The 13,612-nt window shown below is 42.8% G+C and overlaps 2 protein-coding genes across 4 annotated transcripts; one reads left to right on the top strand and one right to left on the bottom strand.

The window, feature by feature from the left end:
• Positions 1-195: 195 nt before the first annotated feature.
• On the bottom strand, positions 196-13,587 carry pag1 (phosphoprotein membrane anchor with glycosphingolipid microdomains 1). Of its 3 annotated transcripts, XM_077742771.1 has the most exons (10): positions 13,521-13,587; positions 12,546-12,718; positions 9,841-10,015; positions 9,697-9,776; positions 3,682-3,907; positions 3,535-3,592; positions 2,792-2,888; positions 2,542-2,714; positions 2,042-2,422; positions 196-980 (listed from the first exon to the last, which is right to left on the bottom strand). In XM_077742771.1, exons 5-10 carry the CDS (start codon positions 3,861-3,863, stop codon positions 654-656), a joined length of 1,218 nt encoding a protein of 405 aa, XP_077598897.1. In that variant the 5' UTR covers positions 3,864-3,907; positions 9,697-9,776; positions 9,841-10,015; positions 12,546-12,718; positions 13,521-13,587; the 3' UTR covers positions 196-653. The 3 variants fall into 3 exon arrangements, with proteins under 3 accessions (XP_077598897.1, XP_077598895.1, XP_077598896.1); XM_077742769.1 differs by having other exon boundaries at positions 9,697-10,015; XM_077742770.1 differs by lacking the exon at positions 13,521-13,587 and having other exon boundaries at positions 9,697-10,015; positions 12,546-12,728.
• mrpl53 (mitochondrial ribosomal protein L53) lies at positions 11,420-12,883 on the top strand. The gene is made up of 3 exons (XM_077742773.1): positions 11,420-11,572; positions 11,766-11,878; positions 12,614-12,883. The coding sequence occupies exons 1-3, from the start codon at positions 11,478-11,480 to the stop codon at positions 12,727-12,729; spliced, it is 324 nt and encodes a 107-aa protein (XP_077598899.1). The 5' UTR covers positions 11,420-11,477; the 3' UTR covers positions 12,730-12,883.
• Positions 13,588-13,612: the final 25 nt, after the last annotated feature.

The following is a 13,612-nucleotide window of genomic DNA, read 5'->3' as shown; positions in this document are numbered from 1 at the left end:
GCAAAGTCCTTTGCCGTAACCTTGGAATTGTTTTTGATACTTGAAGTGTCACTTTCAAAATACAGCATGTTTGGTGATATGTCATCCAGAGGTATTGCCAGTACTACCAGGCAGGTATAAGCATAGATATCACATATCTAGAGAGCTAGCTGGATCACTTGCAGGCCATTTTGTGCGCCAGTACTACCAGGCAGGTATAAGCATAGATATCACATATCTAGAGAGCTAGCTGGATCACTTGCAGGCCATTTTGTGCTAGTGCTATTCCTCGGAGTGTCTTAAATAACTTTAAATGACTTTATTTTCAAATGGTTTGGTTTTTCGTCAATCTTAGAGTCATTAAATTAACTGCCTATTTTAAAAGTATTTAATTATTTTCCCAACATGTGTTAATATGGTATGCTATAACCAAAATGTGTCAAGATTTTGCTGAATTATTTCAATGAAGGGAATCACTCACCTTCAATTTGCTGCAAAAGATTTCTTTAGAGAAGTCCACTGCTTTAAGATGGCCGCCAGTTAATAACTCCACCAACTCCGACGGTTGGCGTCTATCTCCCTATATATGTGATATATATGGGTATTAGTACCAACTAAGTGCACCCAAACAAGCCAGACAAGACGTCTACGATAGGACGATAACGATCGGTCGCTCAAAGACGAGACATCTCCCTGCCCAGGCCCAACTCTCCCACGCTCTCGTAGTCGGGTTCCGAGTTTTCCCGAGTCCCGTTGTCTCGGTCCTCCTCGCCAGTCTTTGTGACGCGGATGCTCTCGTAGCCCGGGTCCGGGCCCTCCCTGTTATGGTCCCCCGCCGACTGGGCGTAGACGTCCCTCACGGTGGCGTACAGGTCACCGGAAGACCCGGTGGGGATCAGGCCCTTGAGCTCGGCGATGCTGCTGTAGTCGTCCTCCTTGTCGTCGCGGGCTACGCCGGCGTTGTCCCCGCTAGCTTTGTCCACTGCAGAGTTCTCAAAAGACTGAAAGAAACATTTTAGTGTCAATCCTTTTTTTATTCATAAAGTTTAACCGGGTTAAAAGCACAAAAATGCCATCGACAAAAGAGGTAAGGGGGGAAATCCACGATAGGTTCCCCCCCCCGCCCGCCTTGTTCCTATCTGATCTTGTGTCGTCTTTTCATTGTTTGCCGCTGGCCTGCGGCAAAGCGCTTACTACGTCCGGGGAGAAGTGTGAACAGCTTGCGTTTGGGGAACAGGGTCGCTTTTTTTTTCCTGACAGGAGCGCCTCGCCAATCTCGGGAGACGTAGCTCGCTTTTGCAATCCGAATAGACCTGGGGCTACAGAGTCTCTCGGGAAAAACCATCTCTAATTTGCCGTCTTGTTCTTCTATGGAGAGTAGGCTGGAAAGTGCTTTTGATGAGGGAAATGAGGTGACATGGACTCGCGTGCAAAAACAGTCATCGGGGCTTCCCTGATATAGATTATAGTAAGTTGCTTATTCAGTAAACACAAAGCTGATTACATCTTGCTGAGTGGACAAGCCGTGAGGTGTCAGCTGCTCTTCCCGTTGCGCTGGTACCTGGTAGTATACCTTAGCGTAACAAAGAATATGATCCGAAGGGGTGCGTGCGGGTTTACTGTACGTGTGCCGCCTGGGGGGGGTTGCATTGACAAAGCGAGGACGTGGCGTCATCCATCACGACGGCGGAATAAGTGTCACCCAAACCAATAGCAGCTGGTTGGCTCACCACACACGCGGGCAATCGACCTGACAAGATAAATCACCTCCCGGTTGGACGCCGGTGTAAACGGCGGGGAGCCGCTACAACTCTGGGTTAATCTTAAAATCAGCCCGCAGGGGGACGCGTGGAAAGTAATGTATGCAAACGGACACGTGCAACATACACGCTTCCATGTTAGGTACATTTCCACATAGAGCTGGCTGAGTAAATCAGCTCTTTGTTGTGGGTGGCCATTTTGCTCTTCAAATGCCATCAGTAAATCCTCCACTAAAATAAGCACATTGAGTGACAACTATTTTGACGGTGAATGAGTCAACTAATAAAGAAAAATGTCTCACCTTCCTATTAGCGTGTCCATTTGGCAGTGCGGGCTGGTTATCGTTTTCATCCAGAACTTTCTCAGGTAGCGGCGGGGGCAAATCCTCCGGCTGCACCTTGGCCCCGCCTGCAGAGCGCCGCTTGGCCTCCAGGTCGGCGCTGTAGCGGCTCTTCTTGTTGCGGTCCACCGAGGCGTATTCGGGCGTGCCGGGGCTGATCGCCGGAGTGGGACCGGTGACGGGGAGGGGCGGAGGAGGGGCGGGTGCGTCCGCGGGCGACGGGCCGGCTGTACCGTTGGGGAGGGTCAGCTTCGTCGCGGGGTCTTTGAGCTCCTTGACCGTTTCGTAAAGACAGTCCTCCACGCTGACGTCGCGGGACGGTGTCGAGATGTCTTTTACCATCTGTGTCCGTGAAACATTAAAAAAAATGAAATAAAATAACTATCTGAAATAATATTTGACGTAATAAAATACTAAAGTGGTGAAAATGGGTTGATTTGGATGTCATTGATTTTGGCGACCTCATAGGTGGCTTCCGCTGAGGTGGGCGGGGCGACGCCCCTGACCAGAGAGCCGCTGGGCGGGAGGCTGGGCAGCTCGCGGCCCTGCGGACACTTGGAGAACCTGCGCTCCCATTGGCCAGATGCCGTGTCCTCTGACGGTTGGGGGCTGCTGGCTTGCGTGTCTGTGAGGACTTGGGCGAGGGACGACACGACCAGTTAAGAGCCGTCCGTCCCCACGACTCGGGAGGAAGGAGGTCACGTCACTCACTTGTACCGCTGGTCAGTGGTCCGTTGTGCGAGGCGCTAACGCCAATGTGGGTCGCCGGACTGTCGGCCAATTGACTGATGGTCTCTTTATCTGATGTCTGGACAGGAAATGAGCACATTTTAGCCACAATCACGGACATTCACATTGAATACATATAAACTTGGAGGGGCCAGTGGTTAACTTGCCACCTGTATAATCTTAATAATAATAATGGTTAACTTTAGTACAGTAACTCATGGATTTTTGAATCAAAAAATGTCTGTAATTATTGATGCAAACTGTGATCTAGTCGCTGCATTTTTGCATACACAATCTGGCCAACATTCCATCTGGAATAAATCTCTTTTTTGCTCTCTTTCTAAGCAAACAGGTGTGTAGCGTCAACTTCTGCAGTAAAAAATTCAAACAAAGCTTCCTCCTCCGCCTCTCTTTCACTAACACGTGACTGATAACAAGTTCACTTGAGGCTGAGGACGTTTTTTTTTCCTTGAGTTGTTTACCTACTGCAAAGTAAAAACAGGCTAGGAAAAAGCGACGCCCTGTGGACACCAGCAGTCATTGCAGTTCCATGCTGAATTACGTCATCTATTCACTAAACCCAGACTTCAGAAGACGTAATGTTTTTTACCCAACGGTGATTTAAAAGAACACTTACGGTGAATGAAGATTTAAATATCAATATGAATATTATAAAATCATAATTTAAATAGTAAAACACTGAATGCACGCGTGTATGTACTCACTCCATCCATGAGGTCAGCACGGTCACCTGCTGGATGTCCATTGACTGCTTTCTTCTGCCTGGAAGCCATGACAAAACTTTCAATCCAATTTGGATTCAGCGACAACATCTCCCAGCATGCATTGAGCTCAGCGGCTCACTCACTCACCCACGACATCCGGCGCACAGCAGCAAAAAGGACACGAGCAGCAAGACGGCTAAGGCGGCAAAGGCGAGCGTCAGGAGCGGCGGGGCCCCGCCGGCGTCGCCCAGCGAGACCGCCGCCCGGCCCCCGGGCCCGACCGCGGCCGCTTCCGGCCCCCACCACACGCCGATCGGCAACGGGGCCATGACGCATCACACCGGGGCTCCAGAGGACATCGGGCGGGCGCCAGCTGAAAGCAGAAAAAAAAAACACCTGATTGAACTTTTAGGGCATTTTTAGATGTCGTCATTACAACATGCAATGCGTCGATGATCCACCGGAGGGCAGCAAAGAGCAACATTTCAGTGTTAGACAGGGTAATATTTGTGGTGCAGTGAACAAACACACTGGCCAAAACAACAGACGACAATTTGGAATAAAGCTGTGTGCTGGATCCATCCTGTCACTGACTAATCAACTGCAGTATGATACTCCATAGTCGTTGGTACGGACATCTTGTATTGTTAGTGGCCATAGTTTTCTCAAGGATTAAAGAGAAATAGGCCTGCCCTCAATCTCCTTTAGGATAAAAATGGTGCTCCAGCCAAGATTAAGATGGGAATATTTTTTCTTTTGTGATTACTAGGCCAACAAGTGATTGGTTTTTGATGTGGTATTTTGAAGCGTGAAGAACAACCCCGCCCTCTGGATTAATTTACCCCCCACTACGGGAGGGGTGAAAGTTTGAATTGGAAATGGAGGAAAATAAGACTGGCCTCAATCTCTGTATGCCATTTGTTTTACAAGTGTATTTACTATATATCGCTAGCAAACCCCCTACCAGTCCAAATGAAGGTACCTACATACTGTCAAGGCCATTTGGCGGGTGGGAAAAAGAAAATGCCGTAAACAAAACACGCGAGGGACCATTTGGTGGCGGGGAACAAGTGTTGCCATGGCAACCCCGCCGGAGCAGCGGCTCCTTTGCCATAACAAATGGACGTGTCCCCTGAAAGTAGGAAAGGGGAAACCTGCATCATTTAACCACTCTCCACTTACAATTTGAATCAATTGCTTCATCAACCAGGAGGCAAATAACAGAATATTTCAAAGAGCCAAAATGGAGGACAAGCATCATTGTTGCTCTGAAATGGAAGTCAAATGTCATCTATTTTTTTTTGGGCCTATAAAGTTTATGGCACATTGGCAAGGGCCGCAAACCCAAAAGGAGTCGACGTCCCCGCATTGCGGCACACAGGATGTGACCCGACTTTGGCAGGGTGTGTACCACAACTAAATTAAGACCTAAAAAACAGACCTGCATGTAGGGTGAATTTCCTGTTTTCCTTTTTTTTCTATCTAAACTTTACTTTCACATGCTCCACTTTCACTTCCGCCCGTCAAGAATTCAAAAGAGGAAGCGTCAAGCTAATAAAAGATCGTTAATAATCCGCACCACTTCTCATCACTGCCTGGAAAGACAAAAAAAATGGATGTATTTTGTATTACGGTAAAGAGATGCTAAAATATGTTAGCTCGCTTGCGGACACCGACGTGTTCAATCAAGACACAACAGATGGGACTGGGGGTGCGTGGATAGGCCAATGTGCGTGGAAAATGATTGGGTTCAGGGGGGGTGCGTACACAAGGGATGGCCATCCTCAGAAAGCAATTTTCCCTTTTTCTACCTTAGTCTTTTCGCTCCAGTATCTGTTTTTATGTGATGTCTGATGTCTATACTATAAGAAAATGGTCATGGTAATTTAAAATGTAGGATTATTTGCAGTACAAAACAAAGTATTGTCAAATCCATTGCGACTAAAATGCAGTATGGGAGCACCAGTTTTAGCATTTTTTTTTTATAAATCGCTTGAAAAAGTCATATGTAATCCTGCCATGACTAATTTCCTTGAAAGCGGGGGAGGGATTAATCCCACAATTTGTGCGGGATTGGGAGGAAACTCGCCAACTGACCGGATGTCGTTAAAAAAGAAATAGAATGACATTTTGGCTGCCATTGATGGTGTTAGACATCCAATACATTCATTGCATTGGCAGCAAATGAACAAATAAAATAAAAAGATGAAAGAATACTACATATACTGTTTTCCTCCTGTTATATCTAACCACAAATAATATAAGAGTTAAAAAAAACCTAAACTCCACCAGCAGGTGACGCGATAACATTTCATAGTAAAACACATTAGAAGCTAATACAAAAAATATAGGAAAAAATTCTAGGGAAGAGAATAAATCTCCATGGCGACATGATGATGATGATCATCATCAGAGCGCCGCCGGTTGTGCGCATCGTCAAACAGCCGTCGCCGCGGGTTACGAGGTTGCTAGGGCTAGACGAGAGGAGGCTGGCATTCTCATGTGCCGCTACGCATCCTAATCTTTCCTTTGAGCCCGTTTTGTGCCGCATCTCTATGAATAGACGTTTGTCCCGCCCGCCTTTTCACCGTGGTGCACATTTGCCTCTTTTGGACCCAATTGCACTAAAGATTTATTTGAAATATATTATATATCTTCATGTAAAAATATATTTTTTTATGTACAATAAAAAGGTATTAAATCTTACCTAAAAGTACCAAACAAGCCAGTTGTTTCAAGCCATTAATTTGGTGGGGTTTTTTTTTTTTTTGCAATTACCTATTTTATACTATTTTGCTTAAATATACAAAAAGTAAAAACTGTAAAAAATTGCTTTTTAATTTGTTTTAAATTTTTGATGTATTCTTTGACAAGAGTAGAAATATTAAATCTAGTACATATTACATATTCACTTTGTGTTTTATCAATGCTAAGCTAACGAACGCGTGGCTAAACAAAGCAACCAGTGGAAGGTAGCCAAAACACAGGAAGTGAGATTTTGTCAACATCCTGTTTAGCAAGTTGTATGTAGCGAGGCTTACTATTGAAATGAAGCGACGTGACCCATTTGTGGACCCCCGACCCGCCACCCCCCACGCGCCTGCTTCTTGGACTTTAGTAATCCCCCCACGGCCCAGAAACTTCTTCTTGTATTATTGATTTATTTAAATTGTACTATTAAAAGATGTAACTAATGTATTTTTGTTTCAATTCAAAATATCTAAGTCGCATATGTTTCTTTGAACGGCCATTTTTGAAAGGATAAGCGTTTGGTCAGAGACAGAATTGGAGACATAAGGGACAAATGTGATGTGAGCTTTGTGGAACAGCACTGCTATTGTTTGGCTAACGCGCACGGGGTGGGTGTTTGGGGACGCGAGGCGGGTTACAATCACTGCATTGCTTCTGTTTTAGTGGCCGAGTGAAGGGAATGAACAGCTGGAAACAACTGGCAACGTCTGTTGGCTAGCCGCTGTGTGGCTTTCCGTCTGGATGTGTGTGTCACCGGGCTAACAAAAAGTCATTAGCTTTGTTCCTTTTAGCGTCCGACGGCTTTAGCGCTACGCTAAGTGATAAGTGTGGCGACTAGGGGGATAATATAGATCTATTTGTGTGTGTGTGTATGTGTGTTTGTAAGCTAACATGTAAAGACACAAGAAACTAGCCAAGATGGCTTCATTCAATCAAGCTAGCGCCTTGGTTAGCATGCTCGCAACAAGGCCGCATATGTGTATAAAGCCATACTTTATCATTTCTTATGACATAAGTTGGAAAGGAGGGAAGCCATTTTGGAATTCCCCATGCGTCTCTTCCAGAATTTAGCATACAAAGAAAGAGTCACGGGTCAAAGACGAGCGAGCATAAACGTTGTCAAATAAAGCCTCTCAGCTGGACATTAGCAGAAGCAAATGATTGTTTCAAGCATGCTTTTAGTCCCCCTTCATAAAGCCGATTAATTCGGGAAGCGAGGATGCTTTGTAAAGGGATTCTTTGGAGCATTAAAAGCTAGTTTGAGTTAGCGGCTAACGTCAAACTTTGTAAGCAGGTTGAACATGACGAGAGCTACAAAAAGTGACCGTAGCTAATGACAAATTTGATTATGTATGAAAGAAGCAAGGTTTTTTGTCCAAGAGGAAACAAATAAGGGGTTAAATTGAAAAGACAAAGAATGGTTTGTGTTTCCCTTGACACGCTTCCAGAGGGATTAAGACACTTTGGATTTTCCTCTGGGCGACTTTCCCTCTCTCTCTGTGTGTGTGTCCCTCGGGGGAAATGCCGACTCAGCAGGATGTCTCCCGAAAGGGACGAATGGCCTTACTTCCCGTCTGTGGCGATTCCTTCAAGCAGCGGGGTGCCGCTATTTTTCTCTTGAGGGAAGCGTGCGCTTACGTCTACTTAAGTCTTGCCTCAAATCTTTACTGACAGCCAATTTGCATGATTTTTGAACCTCCGCCAAGGCAAAGAGTTGTTGTTTTAATTACCCTTTAGGATGATCTCATGTTATATCTTAATGTAGTGATAATATATGTGTAAGAATGTTGATAATTAATCAATAATTGAATATCATTTCCATCTCTCTAATGAATGTAAATCATTTTCTGTAAACTTTTTTGAACATTTTTGACCATTTAACGTCGCTTCACGTTCAAACTAATATCTAAATCTAAGAATCAGTACCGCTTTTGTTTTGAAAAGAGCCTCCCCAAAGCAAACTAGGTAACGACATCCAATTTCTGTCATCAGAGGCTGCGCACAGGCAGGAATGCAAGCGGTGTTCATCTGGATGAACGAGTCTACCTTTAATTAGCCCGCGTGGCATTTCAAGTGTCAAGCTGTAATCAAAGCACTTGATTTGAGAGTGACTAGGTCAGCTAGGTTTCCTTTTGCGGCTTCTGGATGAAAAGCCCCGGCTACTGCAAATGGGATCCGGGAACGCTTGCCAAGTAGCTTTTGCGCCACGCATTACAAACGGCCAATCAATTCTCAGAAGGTCAGCGGCCCTGGCGATAAAGATCAATATCCTCTTTTTATTATTACAACTGCCCTCCTCCATTTTCATCTTCCTCATCAGTCTTGCTTTACGTCTAATCGCATCTTGTCAGCTTTTATTATTCCAATGGTGTCCAAACTATGGACCGGTTTGTATTGGCTTGCAGCAAATTAGGAATATATCATTGAATCAAGACCCAGGACAAGAATCTTAAATTCAGCCTACATTTTGTAGCACTTCTTGTTTCAAGCACTAGGTGGAGCCACATGTGACAAAACCTGGCAACGTGTTCAAATCAATGTAGGAAATGGTGTATAATTTATGACACCAATTACAAAGCAATGTAAGTCCCAACTTCCCATAAGATACAAACGTTACACAAAAACGATATTAACATTACACAGATGTTTTGAAAAAAGCAAAATCTTCACCCTAACATTCTTGGAAGCCATGGCTCGTTCTTAACATGCAACAGCTGCAATAATAACATATCATCGAATTCTATAGCGACATGTTCCAGATTCCCTCCAGCTGCCGTCCAGCCACATTCCACGAGACGTGGACGTTCTTTTACGCCATTGGACGAGCACAAGAGTATACTCAGTTGCAAGAACAAGCAGAATAACAAAATTGTGCAGGCAAGAGACTATTTTTTAAGGGCGCTGCAGGGAAGATGTGCTACCAAGGGGGTCTCCATGATTAGGAGGTCTTGAAAACACTTTAAGTATATAAAAAATATATACTATTCATTTTTATGGCTATTTAAACAATAGCAAATTACAACAACATAGTGTGGCAACATTCAAATCCTAAACTCTGGCTAACCAAAGATGAAAAGAACAATTTTTAGTATACTCTGTTTATGTGACCGTATAGTAGTGTTATTATCAGTACTGCAGGTGTACCTAATAAATGGACCAGTGTGAGTGACAGGTTCCCCCACCCACTAACATGGTCAAAATGTAAACACAAGGGGGGATTACGTATGATGCGTTCAATGTCAATGCAATGCATTTGAAATCATAATGAGCAAACGGGCAACAAGTCTCCACTGAAGGCTAGTCTATATCCCATGAATACTATCACGTTTTGAAACTATGCCGTAGTAAAAATACACATTCTCATAGAAGTTTAAATCAGTAAATAAATATAAAACACGTAGCGGTTGTTACCTCGTGAGGGTTCTTGACGTAGAAGCTTCCCGCCGTTCAAATGCGTCGTATTGCTCCCCCCGTTGTCGTGTTATGGTGTCCTGGGGGAAAAGGGGGGTGTTATGGTATCAGGGATGCGGCAGTAGCTCTATTCAAACTGCGTACATTTCTCCAGGCGGGGAGACGGTCACCATCACCGGTTCCACAGCCGCTGCCGAGTGAGCCCCACTGCTGCCCCGCCAGCAGCGCGTTGCCACAGCCGGAGAGCAAAGCAGCCAATCACAGAAGGCCCTGGTGCCGCATGGCCTCGTGGGTAGTGTAGTACTACCAGCAAAAGCATCTGAAACGATAAAATGCTTTGTAAGACAGCCATCTAAAAGACAATGAATCAAGCAAATCTTTCATGAAAATAATTTTGATTTCTTACTGTTATTACATATTATAATTCAACAATTTAACAAAGAACTGGTGAATGAATGCAGCAAATAATAGTTTTAAATGGGGATAGAGAAAAATATTTTAAATGTTATTTTTCGCAGTGACATAATTTTCATATTAAATGTTACAGGAGAGCAGAGCATCATATAATGAGATGGCATAATTACTTTTATGATATGGTAGTTGAGGAAAGTAATAAGGTAAACATTTCTGTGTTAAAAAAAAAAGCCTTGAAAGCAAGGGCCGGTCTGTCTATTTTGCGGTTTTCACTTCCTGCGAGTGTTTTGGAGGGTAAGTGATGAACCAACGTGTTGTTATCGTGCCTCCAGCCTCCTTCCTGAAACACAAAAGTGACCACCGCCTGTGACAGTTGTACAGTGGTGCAAAATCTTGGCTAAATATAGACCGAGACTCAAGCATTTCCTCTTCACATACACACCAACTACTGTACATGCTTATTTGAGTCATTTTTAGGGCTCGTACTCTGAGAGAGTGGCGACAGTGTGGAACAATGAAAGCTCAAGGGGGAGGCTGACCTGGAAGAATGGACTCCTAATTGTTGACATGCACAACTTCATCTGTCAGTGCTCTCTGCTAAAGAACAAACGCTATACTTACCACATATATCGTCTGGGACAACCCCACCCCGAATATCCATATCTTTGCATCCCCCATTGTAGGTACCAGTTTGTTACAGAAAGTATTTGGACATATTTGTATTGAAGAGCAACGTAAACTTGTACTTGTAGGCCTTTGTCATGTCTATTGCTGGTAAGAGGAAGCATGTCTAGATTTCCTTTATCGACTACACTCTCACTTCTGTTACATTTTTCTTTCGTTTATCACACAAGGCACACAAATTATGACCCATATGAATGAGAATGTCACCTGGGCGTCATTCTCTTTGTAATTTGTAGCGAGCATTCCGTGACCCAGTTCAAGCATTGGCAAAGGTACAAAGGCTCCACGCCTCCCTGGTCTGAAAAGCGATCTAGGAAATGAATTAAATTAATCAGCTCGATAAACATCTATCTAAAAGGTTACAGGAACATTGCAAGCAAACCACTGTCATTATGAGTCATTCTACTTTATATGTCAAGTTGGAATGATGATTACAGCTTTCGTCCTACGGAAAAGCAGTTATTAAATAAACACATGAGCTAAACTCATTGTTAGAGGAAGCAGAAATATTCTAATTTGTATGTGAGGAACAAAACATAGATGACTATATACACGCAAAAAAAGAGCCTATTAAGTTTGCTTATTAAAGCTTTACATTGGACTCGGTTGCCCTCTTGTGGTCACATTGCAAAAGCGAGCCTCTCATAAGGTCCCTCCCATTGAGGGGAAAGGTGAAAACAAACATGGCAGCCTCCGGTAAATCAACCGTAGTGCTAAAAGCGGTGAAGAAAGTCGCTGTCCACTTTTGTCCCTTTGAGGCCAATACCCGATCGATTCGGTAAGGCCTGCGTGGATGGATTTTTCGTGCCAAATCATTCGATAACGAGTTTTATACCACATTTGCTCTACCGTGTCGCCCGGTTAAGAATGATGCTAACTAGCCACTTGAAATGATTTCTATTCGTTTGCTCAAATGTGCCACAATCGTGCTTGTGTGGGCTAATAAACTGTGTTTTGGTGGCCTCATTTAGGGAATTTCTTGTGGCGGTGGGCTCGGAGAAAGCCAGATCCACCAATTTAAATTGTGAGGTGACACCGGTGGTCAAACACGACAAATCAGAACCTGTAGTGGATATCACTTATGGTAAGTGTTATTAATTAATTAGTACGTAAACGCAATTGAAAGTTTTTTGACAGTGGATTGGAATACACTTTAAATATGCCACTACTATTTATCTACAATGAGCTATTTTAATGTCAATCTCTGAGGTGATTTTCTTTGTAAAATTACCCATCTGTGCCACAAGGCGGCGGTAACGTACAACTATTGCCTGAGGGAAATTCCTCAACTCATTTAGAGGTTTTTTGGCATGTTTTTATCCATTTGCAATGCAAAACCATTAGTTTTGGATCACATATTAAAAAAATATTATTTTTGTAGGTTAATCGCAAGGATATGAAGCAAAGCCATACACCCCTAACTTTTAAGCAAATAATAAATATAATATAGATTTTCCTTATTTTATTTATTGTACTTAAAGTCTTTAGATAGTCTTTGTTTATTTTCTGTTTTACTTTAACTTAATTATAAGACAGATGGAAGTTTTCACTGGGACATGGATTTTTACAGTTAAATCCAATATTTGCCAGGATAAAAAATCTATTAGGAATCATATTGGAAGCTAAAAAAAAGAAACTTGTATGTGACTAAAGGTCTACTGTTCTTGTTCTGCCATATGTTTTTTCTGACCAAACACACCCATCTCTGCCATAGGTCACCATTGTGTGCGCGCCACTTGACTTTTACTCACAGTTAACTTTGTCCGGCCATTGTGTCATTGTCTTGACGAGCTCCCCCTCCTTTGGTCTTCCTCCTCAGTTGACGGCGAGCGGCTGCTGATGAAAAGCGCCAACCTGACCAGCGACGAGATGCTCAGCGTCTTCAAGGCCAGATGCACTGCCAAGGATCCCCAGGCTCAAACCACTGCCAAATAACAAACAATATATGTATACTGTAGATAGGTATATATTTATAAAATGTGTATTGTTTTTTTTTGCCTCACCATGTGAGTTTTAACCTGATTGTTTATTCTTATGTGGGCATGTTGCATAATCTGCCTAAATAAAATCAACTGACCTTTATACACAACTCCCTTTTTTTTAAAAATAGGAGGAAAAAAGTTGACCAAACAAAAATGAATACCTTTCACCCAGTCACTCCCACGTTTCTTTATGTTGCACTTTCAGTGAGCATGCTAGTTTTTATTTTATTTTTATATTAGAATTTGCAACTAGCCCATCAAATTAAAAAATGCTGGTTATAGTTTGAAAAGGGATACTTTTTAACTTTGAACAAAGCAGTCCAAACGCTTCTTTGTTACTTATAAAGTATAGTTTTTTAAAATGAAAATGTTGACTTTTTACTCAACAATGCTCGTAGCTAGCTTAAATTAGTAATATCGGGAAATGACCACTTGTTTATGTAGTAGAATAATATTTTAAGTGACCTGCTTAGTCAAATAATGTTTTAAATGACCTATGTAATAGAATTATCATTTAAGTAATCTTTTTTCGGTTGGACACGTTAATGGAATTTGTAATAAATTAAATATTTCACGCGTTCAACTTGACGAATGAGGACCACAAAACATTACATTGTAAATATTTGTTTACCCAGGCAAAATACACTTCATTTTAAGCAGTGTTTCTATATTTATATTACTCATAGAATATTATATTCCTAATAGCATTAAATTAAAGTAAACATATATGCTGAAGTGACTTACTTAAATCTGCTAAAAATGCTCGTAGCTCATCAATCGAAGCTCAAACGAGAATTCTCAGTCCGTCCCCTACTTATGACGTCACTCGCTGTGAT

The sequence above is a fragment of the Stigmatopora nigra genome, chromosome 21 (assembly GCF_051989575.1).
Source record: "Stigmatopora nigra isolate UIUO_SnigA chromosome 21, RoL_Snig_1.1, whole genome shotgun sequence".
NCBI classification, from domain to species: domain Eukaryota; kingdom Metazoa; phylum Chordata; class Actinopteri; order Syngnathiformes; family Syngnathidae; genus Stigmatopora; species Stigmatopora nigra.
Note: the sequence above shows the minus strand (reverse complement) of the source record. Positions and strands in the feature narration are given on the sequence as shown.

Bases quoted from the DNA above. Each gene is read 5' to 3' on its own strand.
- pag1 (XM_077742769.1), bottom strand. From the start codon at position 3,863: ATGGCCCCGTTGCCGATCGGCGTGTGGTGGGGGCCGGAAGCGGCCGCG. The intron at 3,593-3,681 runs GTGAGTGAGTGA...CATGGCTTCCAG, and splicing joins CTGTGCGCCGGATGTCGTGG to GCAGAAGAAAGCAGTCAATG. The intron at 2,423-2,541 runs GTCGCCAAAATC...TCACGGACACAG, and splicing joins CAGCGGAAGCCACCTATGAG to ATGGTAAAAGACATCTCGAC.
- mrpl53 (XM_077742773.1), top strand. From the start codon at position 11,478: ATGGCAGCCTCCGGTAAATCAACCGTAGTGCTAAAAGCGGTGAAGAAA. The intron at 11,573-11,765 runs GTAAGGCCTGCG...GGCCTCATTTAG, and splicing joins GCCAATACCCGATCGATTCG to GGAATTTCTTGTGGCGGTGG. The intron at 11,879-12,613 runs GTAAGTGTTATT...CTTCCTCCTCAG, and splicing joins TGTAGTGGATATCACTTATG to TTGACGGCGAGCGGCTGCTG.